Below are 11,913 nucleotides of genomic sequence, written 5' to 3' on the forward strand. Positions count from 1 at the left end.
GACTGAGAAAGAAGCTATACTGGAAATGGCAAAAGTGTATGATAACTATACCAACAAGAATGGTAATTAGTGGCCTGGGATGCCATCTGTAACTAAGGATGTTTGTAGTCAAGCACTTATCAAGTCACTATTATATGCAGGGCATTTGACAATATCAAAGACAGTAATTGATATCATAGAGAGAGTATTCTCTTGGGGGGGAGAGGCAGAGGGAGAGAAACAGACAACCAGAGACAGAGAGATACAAGTTAACCCATAAGGAAATGAAAGATATATACAAAATAAATGCACAATGATGGGGAGGGGGAAGTGAACCATTACAGGAATCAGGAAAAACCTCTTGAAGGATATACCACTTCTTGATCTGAGCTTTGAAGAGAGCTAGGGGTTCCTAAAGTCAGAAATTGGATGGAGGAGGGGGTAGAGTATGAAATATATAATCAGCCTGAAATGAGAGGCTGGAGCCTGTATTTATCTTAGAAACAACAGGGAGTTCCTGAGCAAAGGATGTGACACAACCAGATACGTGCTTTCGGATTATTAGTTTGGAGATTGTGTGTGTAGAACTGCTGGAGAAAAGCCTGAAGCAGAGAAGCCACTTAAAAGGTTAGTGTAATAGTCCAGATGAAAGGGGATAAGTATTTGATGAGGGTGGTTGTGGTGTAAAGGACACATCAGCAATATTAAAGAGGTAGATTGGAAAAAACTTGGAAAATTTTGTTTAATTGTATAGATTCTCTTAAATGGCAATACAAAAACATTTACTGGCTCTGACTACTTAGTGGTTTTTTAGTTGTTTTTTTTTAACCCTAACCTTCCATCTTAGAATCAATGCTGCAACAGGGCTAAGCAATGAGAATTAGAGACTTGCCTAGGGTCACACAGCTAGAAAGTATGAGGCCACATCTGAACCCAGGACCTCCTATCTCCAGGTCTGGTTCTCCATCTATGTATGAGCCACCTAGCTGTCCCCACTTTTACTCCCCCACACACATTGCTGTTTCTTTTGATCAGGCTTAACCTGCTAATTATTATTTGACTTGGGCATACATTAAAATGGATTTAGAAATTTGTATTCCCTAAATTCACACTAAGTGATGAAAAGGGAGGTAACCTAGAGCCAAGCAGCAGGCAAAAATATGCTTTTTTTTTTGATAAGCTATAATATTTAATACAAACCTGAAGTGAAGATGGGATATGGCATGGAAGAAGGTGGAAATTATTATGAGTCTAAGGCAAGGAAGGTCCTATCAACCTTAATTAATCTTAAGAGACTCCCCTTAACATCAATTCCATAGTCTGAAGGAAATCAAAGAAAAGCAAGCAAATCAACAAGAAAATAACTAAAGACCTTGAGTACACTTAAGAGACTTCTTGCCTCTTTCTCTAACCAAACCACACCCAATACTTAAATAGGGCAATTAAAACTCATTGTTTAAATATTGAAAAACAAAACAATCATTCTTAACATCCCCAATAGTAATAGGGAATAACTATTATCATACCATCAAGTATCTAGCAACAATTCATTTCCTGTCATCCCTGGTGAATCAAATAGTTTAAATCCCCTTCACACCCCCATCCCAAACCTGAAAATACCAAATACCATGTCCCTTAGGAGGCTACAGCACTAGATTAACTAGTCCAAAATTACCCAGGTCATGACAATATTGGAATTCGAACCCAAGTCTTCAGATTCCAAATCAATCAATAAATATTTAGTAAGCACCTACTATGCACCGAGCACTGTGCTAAGGCTACAATGTACCACACTTTCTCCCTTCTGGTTCAATGGAACTCACAGCTCAATCACTTGAGTTCAGGTCATCATCTTTCATTTGCTTCCTGGCATCTAGGCACCCCTCCCTCCAAACCACTTCCGGAAGGGGCACCTCTTTCATAGGTGGTCAGTGAGAGGAGCACTGTATGTGGCAGTGCCACAAAGCGCAGGGTTGCTCATGTACAGTACTACTTCCAGTGACATAATCCTTTGCATGGCACCTTGTTCTGAGAGTAACTGAACTAGAAGGAGGCGCTGCAGAAAGGATTATGTGGCTGCACAAAAGAAGATGTCAGCATGGTGAGCTTCGATCTGGGAAGGAGATTCCACACTGTGTGTACTGCTGTCCGGCGGCGGTGGCGGTGATGGTGATGGGCCTATGCAAGGTGTGACAGGCCCATCACAACCAGCGCTGCAGCCTCTGCTATCCCAGACAGTGGTATACAGATTTGTTCATAGTTTTTTTTATAGTCCAGCCCTCCAACAGTCTGAGGGACAGTGAACTGGCCCCCTGTGTAAAAAGTTTGGGGACCCCTGCCTTACAGGCTTGCTCCAGTCTATCCTTCTAAAGTGATTAATACATTACCAGCCAGCCAGCTACCCCTCCCTCTCCTTCTCCTTCCCCCCACACATACCTCTGTCCCACTCATCCCCAGATAGTTATGTTTATTCTCTATAAAGGGTACCAAAAAAATGTAATACAAAATGTAATACATGGCCCCTGCAAACTTGGACCTTAACAGACTTTACCACAAATTTCAGTTAATTCCAGTCAGCTAGATGGGACCTGAAAGATCACCTAGTCCAGGGGTTCTTAACTTGAAATCTATGTATCCCACCCATCCCCAGGAATGGATAGAGAGGGTCCATGAACTTGTACAGAAAAAAAATTTTTTTTTAATTTTCATTAACCTTTGATTTACTTTATTATCCCATATATTTTTATGTTTTTGAAAATATTCTGAGAAAGGGTCCATGATTTTCACCAGAATGACGAAAGGGGTACAGGATACAAAAAGATTAAAAACTCTTACTCTAACTAAAATAAATGAATGTGAGCAACAAAACATCATTCTGATAAGAGATCCACAGACTTCGTCAGCCTACTAAAGGAATCCATAACACCCAAAAGATTAAGAACTTCTGATTTAATATAATCTCATTTTACAAATAATGAAAAAGGGGTCCAAAGAGATGAAGCAACTTGCCCAAGACCATATAGATATACATTAACAGTAAAAAAAAAAAGCTAGAGTAAAGCTTTGAGCTCAGGTCCTCCTGATTTCACATCTGTTCCTTCCACTACACCCTGCTCTCTTCTTAAGGATTCTAGACAAGCACATGAAAAGGTTAATAATAAATGGAGATGGGGGCAGCTGGGTAGTTCAGTGGATTGAGAGCCAGGCCTAAAGACGGGAGGTCTTAGGTTCAAATCTGGCCTCAGCTACTTCCTAGCTGTGTGATCCTGGGCAAGTCACTTGACCCCCATTGCCTAGCCCTTACCACTCTTCTGCCTTGGAGCCAAAACACAGTATTGACCCCAAGACAGAAGGTAAGGGTTTAAAAATAATAATAATAATAATAATAATAACAATAATAATAATAATAAATGGAGAATTAAATGAAGAATTAATGAGATGTTACAAGATAGCATGTAACTGTCAAATAATGAAATAATCAAATCAAATAATGAAAACAAATGTCATAAATTTAGAAAAGTGTGAGATTGGTCTGGGAAGACTTTATGGAGAACCTATGCCTTTAGGCAGGATTAGGGGACAGAGCTGGAATACCATTCTGGATCCTAAAACTAACAAAAGCAAAGACTTTGAGGAAGTGAAAGCACTTGGTCTATTCTGCAGAACAATGATTAAACCATTTTAGCCAAAAAGGAGAATTCATGCAGGAAATTAAGAGGGGAATTCAATTCAATAAGTATTTATTGAATGCCTACTATATGTCTGGTATTATGTTAGCTGGTAGGAATTAAAAAATTTTTTAAATAAAATCAAGAAGCTTACAGCTTACATAAAACTGGAAAAGTAGTTTGGGATATAGAAAAATATGAATGCTAGGAGGTTTGGAAAAGCAAGAAATTATTAAAGGATTCTAAGAAGCATCAAAATACGTGTTTTAAGAAGACATTCTGTCTCTCTGCCTGTCCACTGGTCAGTCATTCCCCATGACTAGAATGAATTCACTTCTGATTATCTTCATCACAAAATCCTTCTATTCCTCTACAAGATAACAAATGCCATTTTCTACATGAAGCCTGCCTTGATCCTCCCTCCCAAACTATCTTTTATACTTTGGATTTATTCTATATGTATTTACATATGCATATGATATCTCCTCTTTTAGAATATAAGTTCCTTTAGTGCAAGGCTTGTTTTGTTCTTAGTATGTATAATCTAAGGGTGTAGCACAATGCCTAGCATAGAGTTAAGCAAAAAAATGGCTATTAATTGATTGGTGGATGGATTAAAGGGAGAGATGTAAGACAAGACAGTCAGTTACAAGTATAGCGAAGTTGTCCAAGTATGAGAAGCTAGGGGCCTTGAACCAGAGTGGCAACAATAGTACTTGAAAGAATAGGCACTGTAAGATAAGAAACTATAAAACTATGGCTAACTGAATGTAGGGTGCTAAGAAGCTTACATATAGAGAAGTAAAAAATGCATATATTTTAAGGTTTCTAACCTAAGGGTTCAAGAAACAAAAACAAATTTTAAACATGCTGATTTTTGAGATGAATTCAGGTCATCTGAATTAAAGTATCTATGAGGATCCAAATGTGGTATTGGAATTTAGGAAAGTAATCAAAAACAGAAATACAGCCTTGGAAATCATTCAAAGAGAAGTTGATAACTGAAACTATGACAGTGAATGAAAGAGTTCCAAGAAAAGTGTTTAGTGATAAGAACTGAGAAGTACCTATCAAAGGAGGAGGGTAGTTTAAAAGGTCAGATATTTCTAATAAGGGCAGGACAGTTCTGAGAAAAGGATAATTAATTTGGCATGTGTTGTTCCTTAATCATTTCATAGGTTAAACCTCTGAGCAACAGGCCTTGTAGGCAGAGCATGCCCTGTACATCTCTTCCAGTATCCCTCAACTTTATTTTGAGCAGGACCCAGCCTGGCTGATAATGCATACTGACTCCAATCATAAATGAGAGAACAGAGACAAAGGATGCTGAGAACTAGATCAGCCTTCCTAGAGCAAAAGAAGAATATTTTATATGCAGATTTTATTTACTTACTTTTAAAGTAGTAATCAATTTGGGAGTCAGTCACACATGTGAGAAGTAGTGTTAGTGATAATTCAAACCATTACCATACAAAAAATGCATTTACATGTAGATTCAGAATCTGGGTAAATTGGACATCTCGGGACACTCAATATTCTTCCACCAGAACAAAGCCACAAAGAGAGCAGTTTCAAACAGAGGACTGCTTTTGCATTTTTTTCATGCCCTTCTCAGGTATCACTCTGAATTAGTTATTTGTGTACATGTAGTACTGTAAACTCCCATGAGAGCAGAACCTATGCCTTATCTAAACTTTGTATCTTTCCCAGCCTAGCATAGTTGTCTAGACATAAGAGATACTTAATAAGTATATGTTGGATAAGTGAATGAACAAAAAACATTAAAGGCCAAGTCTTTTCTGTCCAGCTCAACTTCCCCATTTCATGCTAGGAATTTATAGCATCCAACTAAGGCACAACAGCCTCTGTCCATATAGAATCCATTAAGCAACAAATTCAACAAAATAAACAATTATTAAGTGCCTAAACATGAACACAGCACAAGCTTAACAACTTATTGTAAAAGCAGTAAAGGTGAAGTCTTGTCTATAACATCTCTAGAAGCTTTTCTTCTTATCTCACTTGCATAACCACCAGTCTAATTCAGGCCCTCATGACCCCTCTCCAGAACTATTTTTCCCTCTCCAACTTTCCCTAAGGGACAAGTCAAGCAGTTTAACTGCTCAAAAACCTTTAGGATAAGAACCCTATTGCCTTTAGAATAAAATATAAATTCTTCAGCATTTGAAGCCTACCCCAATCTGTTTCCAACCTACCTTTACAGCTTTATCTCACATTTATTGCCCCTTTGCACTTCCTACTTCCCAAACAAATCAAATCAAATATTAGCTCTTATTGCTTAACACATTTCATCTCTCCCTTACATCCATTATTAGAAATCATCCTCTTGCCCAGAATGCACTCTCATCTGAGCCTCTATCTCTCAGAAGCCTTATGTTCTTTCAAGGTTCAGCCTTGGTTCCAACACCTCTGTAGAGTCTCCCCGATGTCCACACTTGCTAATGTTCTCTATTTCTTTTAAATGTATGAATGTTCTCTTTGTGTAGATTCTCTTTCTCTTTTTCCCAGTTTACATTTATGTAAAATGCATCCATCCATCTACCTCCCCCACCCAGTGAAATAAAGCTCTACAGATTTATTCCCTAACATCTCGTTCAGTGCCTTACACAAAGCAAGTACATAATAGAAGTTTCTCCATTAAACTGGGGAGTTAGTTATACATGTTTTTCTACAAAATTACCTTCCTCCTAGCTGAAAGAGACAATTCAAGCAGAAACTCCAAAATGCAATAGGGATTATAGGTCACCTGCTAAATTAAGAGGAGGTTAAAATAAGGTTTTAAAATGTATCTTAGATAACTGAATTGAAATTTTGTATCCTGATTTGTCTAAAGTTAACAGAAAACACGTTATCCTTGTTACATGGCTGACCTATATTTAAGGTGTGGAACTTTAGAGCTGCTTTAACAAAGCTTTGTACATAATGGTAACTTGATATTTGCTCATTGATTTTTGTCACTACATCAAATAAAGATTAAGAGGGGGAAAAATATTAGTAACACATTACATCATCCCTGCAAATAATATCATATCTTCCTAGAGGATCCTATGGCAAAAGCTGTCATGCAAATCTGTTGGCACTTCTCTGGGATACTGCAGTTTTTCCCAACACACTCATTCTTCCCTGACTTCACTGCTGGTAGCACAACTGATGACACCTCCTCTCTTGGCTAAAGGGATGTTACACAATGGGTGTTTCTCTCTCTCTCTCTCTCTCTCTGCTGCGTCTCAGTCTCCTTTCAATAACCTCTTGTCCTACTCCTTACTGTAAATATCTTTCACCATGGTACCTCTTTAGTCACTTCTCTTTTCTCTCTACACTTTCTTTTGCACTCAAATGCACTTTCATGGCTTCAACAACCACCCCTATGTAGCTGACTCCTTAGTCTATCTTATCTCCAAGCTTGACCACTTCTGATCCAAGTTCCAGACCTTTATCTCCAGCTGCCAATAAAGGATCTTCTCCTAACTATCCTACAGCCATGACCTGCATTCCACTTTCAGTTTTGTCAAATATCAGACATATGACAATGAGGAAATCACTTCGTCTCTCTCAGCCTCAAATTCCTCATTTCTGAATGAAGGTGTTGGATTAATCTCCAAGGTCCCTTTCAACTTCACATTTATAATCCTAAGAACAACATGACCAAAATTGATCTTTTAATCTTTACTCTTAAACTTGGTCCTCCTTCTAACTTCATTATTTTTTATATGGCAAGACCTTTTACTCAATTGCCCATGTTCACAGATCTCTTTATTCAACCTTCTTCCTTACCTAGCACATCCAGTTACCACATCCTTGTCTATTCCACTTTTGCATCATCTCCCACATCTGTTCTTTCCATTGCCTCCACTAAAGTCCAGGTCTTCTAACTACTCAACTGCACCTAATTGATGTCTGCAATCTTACACTTACACATACACACACCCCTTCAATGACTTAACACCACCTACAGCATAAAAGCTAAACATCTGTTGTTTTTTTTTCATATTTTTAGTGACTTAGTCCAGACCAATCAAAAGTATTTATAAAGCACCTACTATGTACCATTCACTGTGCTAAGAACTGAGGATACAAAGGCAAAACTAGTTTGTGCCCTCAAGAAGTTTACAATCTAATGGGAGAGACAACATTCAAACAACTACATACAAACAAGATAAATACAGGATAAACTGGAGATGATTTAAAAAAGAAGGCACTAACATTTAGGGGGACTGAGAAAGGCTTCTCACAGAAGAAAGGTTTAGTTGAGTCTTGAAGGAAGTTAGATGGCAGAATTAAGGAAAGAGCAAATTCCAAGCCTGGAAGACAGTTAATGACAAGCAAAATACTAGGCCCACAGCAGGTACTTTATAACATTTGTCTAATGAATGTCCTAGTATTCCCCAAAATCTGATTCCAACCTGGTACTTCTCAACTAGAGCTGCTCCTTTTCACTATAATGATTCCCCTTAGAGTAAATGCCACTTTCTCAGAAATTTCTTTTTATCTACTTTATGTTTAATATTCTGCATATGTTATTTCCCCACTACAAAATATAAGCTCCCTGAAGGCAGGAATTATTCCACTTTTGTCTTTGTACCCCTACCACACAATATTTATGAATGAATCCCTTACAACTTGAACCAACTCTTACATAGAATAGGAAAATTTCTGATGAATATCTTGAATTAGTATATCTGAAGAGCTCTCAACATCCCCTTAAGGGCTAAAATATAAATGTGAAATCATTGGATTACTTTCCAAAGATTAAAAATGTCTTCATTCTCATAGTATTGCAGGAAAGAATTAATGTAGGTACTTCCTGGCCAGAACCTTATTCTATCATTCCTCTAAAAAAGCCTATTACCATTTTCTAGTACAGATCAGGCAGGCAACCATATTCTTCTTCCTCCCTCCTAATCCACCCCAAATCAAATATAAGAGTAGGAAATGGGATCATTTGTTTATACATTTCTTATACTCGTTTTGAGATTATACTTTTAAAAAAGGCCAGAATCTACTACTCTCTACCTAATTACATTCTAGGCTTGCTAGAGTTCCCTGACCTCTTTTTCCAGTTATTAATTCTCCATGTTAATGTTGTGCTCCAGGTCCAAATTCATGCACTCTCCAGGAGTTCAATGTCACAGAAACTCCTCAGCTAAGAAAAATGGCACCAACACTGATCTGTTGTACTATTTGAAAAAAATGTAAACAATGTCCAAAATATGAGGCCATATTGTTCTTAAAAGGAGAATGACTCATAGTCAATGATAAAGAGTCTACAAAAAAAAAATAGTAGTAGATGGCCAGGTAACATCAGGAAAGTATCTTTCAGAATACAAGTTTACAAATTTGTAGGATCACTTGGAGAGCACTTCAGATAGCTCTACGAATTCTATTCTACTATTCACTTTGCTGCCTGTGACTCAATATAGAATCACAGTAAAACAAATAACTGTGCCTTATCTCACAAAAGACATCTCAAAAGTTTCTAAGGAACAGCTAAATTGCTCAGCAGATTGAGCTAGGTCCAGAGATGGGAGATTGTAGGTTCAAATCTAGACTCAAACACTTTCTAGTTGTGTGATCCTGGACAAGGCGCTTAACCCCAAATGCTTAGCTCTTTCCACTCTTCTGCCTTACAACCAAATATATAGTATTGATTCCCAGATGGAAGGTAAGTGTTTAAAATAAAAAAGGTTTTAAACACAGAAAAGCTGATCTCTGTGGGCCACAAAATCAATAATGAAAAAAGTTCCCTGACCCTCCCACTTACACTTCAATTATTATTCTCAGCATTAATCAAACCTCCTAATTAATTAGCATTAATCACAGTGTGGAATAGAACTGTACCAGAAGATCCAGACCTTGCTCTCAAATGTTAACGTTTTGTTTTTTGTGGTTTTTTTTAAAGAAAACACAATGGCCTATTGAAAAGATGCTTCCTGCTTCTCTCTTTCCCCCTCCAAAGACAAGAACTTGATCATACCCAAATTCCAGCTCAAGTCTCCCTTCCACATACGAGGACCCACTTGAGCATCTGTCCCCTAAAGAAAATCAATCAAGTTTCCGAAGATTCCTGGTCTCCGGATACGACCTGCCCTCCCCTGTTTTCACCCATGTGACCTGTCTTCTTCCAGCTTCCCCTCCAATTGTTACCTACCTCTCTACAGAAATGACCTATCCTGCCTCAGCTTCCCCTTCTCCACAAGTGTTCTGCCTCAACTCCCCCCCTCCAGATATGATCTATTTTCCCCCAGGACTTACTTCCGCAAATGACCAGTTCTACCTCAGGTTCCCTCCAGGAGCATCCCACCTTTCCATCTCTAGATGTGACCCTCCTTCCTCCCCCGGTGACTACCCCCCAAATGAGGTCTGCCCTCCTCCCAAACACCCCCTCTATTTGACCCACCCTCCTCAGGACAACCCCCGCCCCCATGTGACCGGCCCTCCTTCCCCCAGAGGCCCCTCTAGGCAGTGCCTGGGCGAGCGCTTCTTCCAGCTGCAGGTGCCCGCCTGCGTGCCCCGTCAACCCCTCACCCTCGGCGATGACCCGCTTGATCCGCAGCCTCAGGTCGCCCAGCTCCACTGTCTGCCCCACGAAGTCTGTGTGGTCGCGGCTGGCGGCCCCGCCCAGGGACCCCGGACCGGCCAGGAAGTCCAACGCCGACTGCAACAGGGACATGGCGGCGGCGGCGCCGGCGGCCGCACCGGCCCCGGCCGGGGGCTCCGCCGGCCGACGGGGGAGTGCGGGGAGGCGGCCGGGAGGCCAGCCGCGAGCCTGAGGCGCCTCCCGCGCGACCCACTCGGCGGCACCTCTGCCGCGGATCAACAGTCAACCGCCCACCGGACCGCCATCTTCCGCCCCAGCGCGGTGACGTCAGCGCGAACGTACCGCGTCAGCGACGAGTCACGGCACGGGCCGCTCCATTATACGCCGCGCGCCCCAATACCGCACCCCTCCTCGGCCCCCCTCCCGCTACGGCGCCGCGTCGCTTCTTGACCTCTGCGTCTTTACGGCCCTCCCGGGCTCCGGAGGAGGCGCATGCGCTGTGATGGCGAGAATGCGTTGTGACAGCGGGAGCGCGACATTCCGGACTGCAGGGCCTCGCTAAGGCTTCAGCGCTGAATTCTGAGGTAAATTCGCCTTAGTTTTGGGGACTCGCGGGACCGGGCGGGGAGAGAAAAGGCTGCCCCTAGCGTCAGCCCCGAAGTGGGCGAGTCCCGAGGGAGGCCCTGATCCACACTAACGGAGAAGACAGCATGCAACGAGCTAGCTCGATACAGGATAAGTAAGAAATGATGAACTACGGAAGGCTGCCTGTAGCAGGTGGGATTTTAGTTGAGCCTTAACGGAAGCCTGGGAGGTCAGTGGATAGAACCGATGAGGAAGTGTTGGACCCCAAGGAGACAAACATCGAAAATGCCCAGAGCCAAATAAATACCAGCTACTATTATCGAGGTGGTCATTTACACTTTTAAGCAATATAATTGTTGAGAAATTTTTCTTCACTCCTGTGTGAAATCTATCCACTGTTTGCCCCTATCGCTTCTAGCTCTGTTTTCTGGTGCTTCATAAAATAAGTCTAATCCCTCTTCCATATGATGGAAGTAGGAAACAGAAAGCTGAAATCTTAGACAACAATCCTGCCTTCTCTTTGCCTACCCTGCTGCTTTGCCCTTCAGACAGGCTGACTTTACTCAGGCCCTTGCAGCTGCACCCTTCTATTCGTGTCGTTTCCCATTATTAGAATGTAAACAATTTGAGGGGGGGGGTGCAGTCTGCTACCTTTTGTAGTTATATCTCTAGTGCTTTGCAAGTAGTATTTAATGAATGTTTTTTCATTCATTCATACGAAATAAGTATCACCAGTTCCTTCAAATCATCATCATATAGGGGCACCTAGATGGCTCAGTAGATAGATTCAGGCCAAGAGGCAGGAGTTCAAATCCTGGGTTCAAATTTAGTCTCAAACATGTCTTAGCTGTATGATCCTAGGCAAGTCACTTAACTCCCATTGCCTAGCCCTTACCAGTCCTCTTCTTTGGAACTAGTACACAGTATAGATTCTAAGATGGAGGATAAGTATTGTTTGTTTGTTTTTAATCATTATCACATTGCACAGTTTCCAAGTCCCTCACTGATTGCCTTTTTTACTAGTTGAAACCTGGTGTATCAGAGTCTCACAAATAGAGGTGGTCATAATACTCTACTTAGCCTTGGAGGCAGTGGTAGGATCTGTCTTTTATATATAATGAA

General features: G+C 40.9%; 2 protein-coding genes across 5 annotated transcripts in view; one reads left to right on the forward strand and one right to left on the reverse strand.

Moving 5' to 3' along the window:
* The window catches only part of GAK (cyclin G associated kinase), a 113,726-nt gene extending 103,205 nt beyond the window's left edge, over positions 1-10,521 (reverse strand). Inside the window, exon 1 of the mRNA XM_056802252.1 lies at positions 10,194-10,521. Within this exon, the coding sequence (XP_056658230.1) occupies positions 10,194-10,338 (145 nt within the window). The 5' untranslated portion in view covers positions 10,339-10,521. The remainder of the gene's footprint in view (positions 1-10,193) is intronic.
* A 23-nt stretch (positions 10,522-10,544) lies between these two features.
* Positions 10,545-11,913, forward strand: part of TMEM175 (transmembrane protein 175) — a 44,082-nt gene continuing 42,713 nt past the window's right edge. The window contains exon 1 of one of the 4 annotated variants that reach the window (XM_007496957.3): positions 10,545-10,790. The gene's annotated coding sequence lies outside the window, so the exon portion shown is untranslated. The other 3 variants (XM_007496960.3, XM_007496959.3, XM_007496958.3) reach the window with 3 other exon arrangements.

Source organism: Monodelphis domestica, chromosome 6 (assembly GCF_027887165.1).
Source record: "Monodelphis domestica isolate mMonDom1 chromosome 6, mMonDom1.pri, whole genome shotgun sequence".
Taxonomy (NCBI): Eukaryota; Metazoa; Chordata; class Mammalia; order Didelphimorphia; family Didelphidae; genus Monodelphis; species Monodelphis domestica.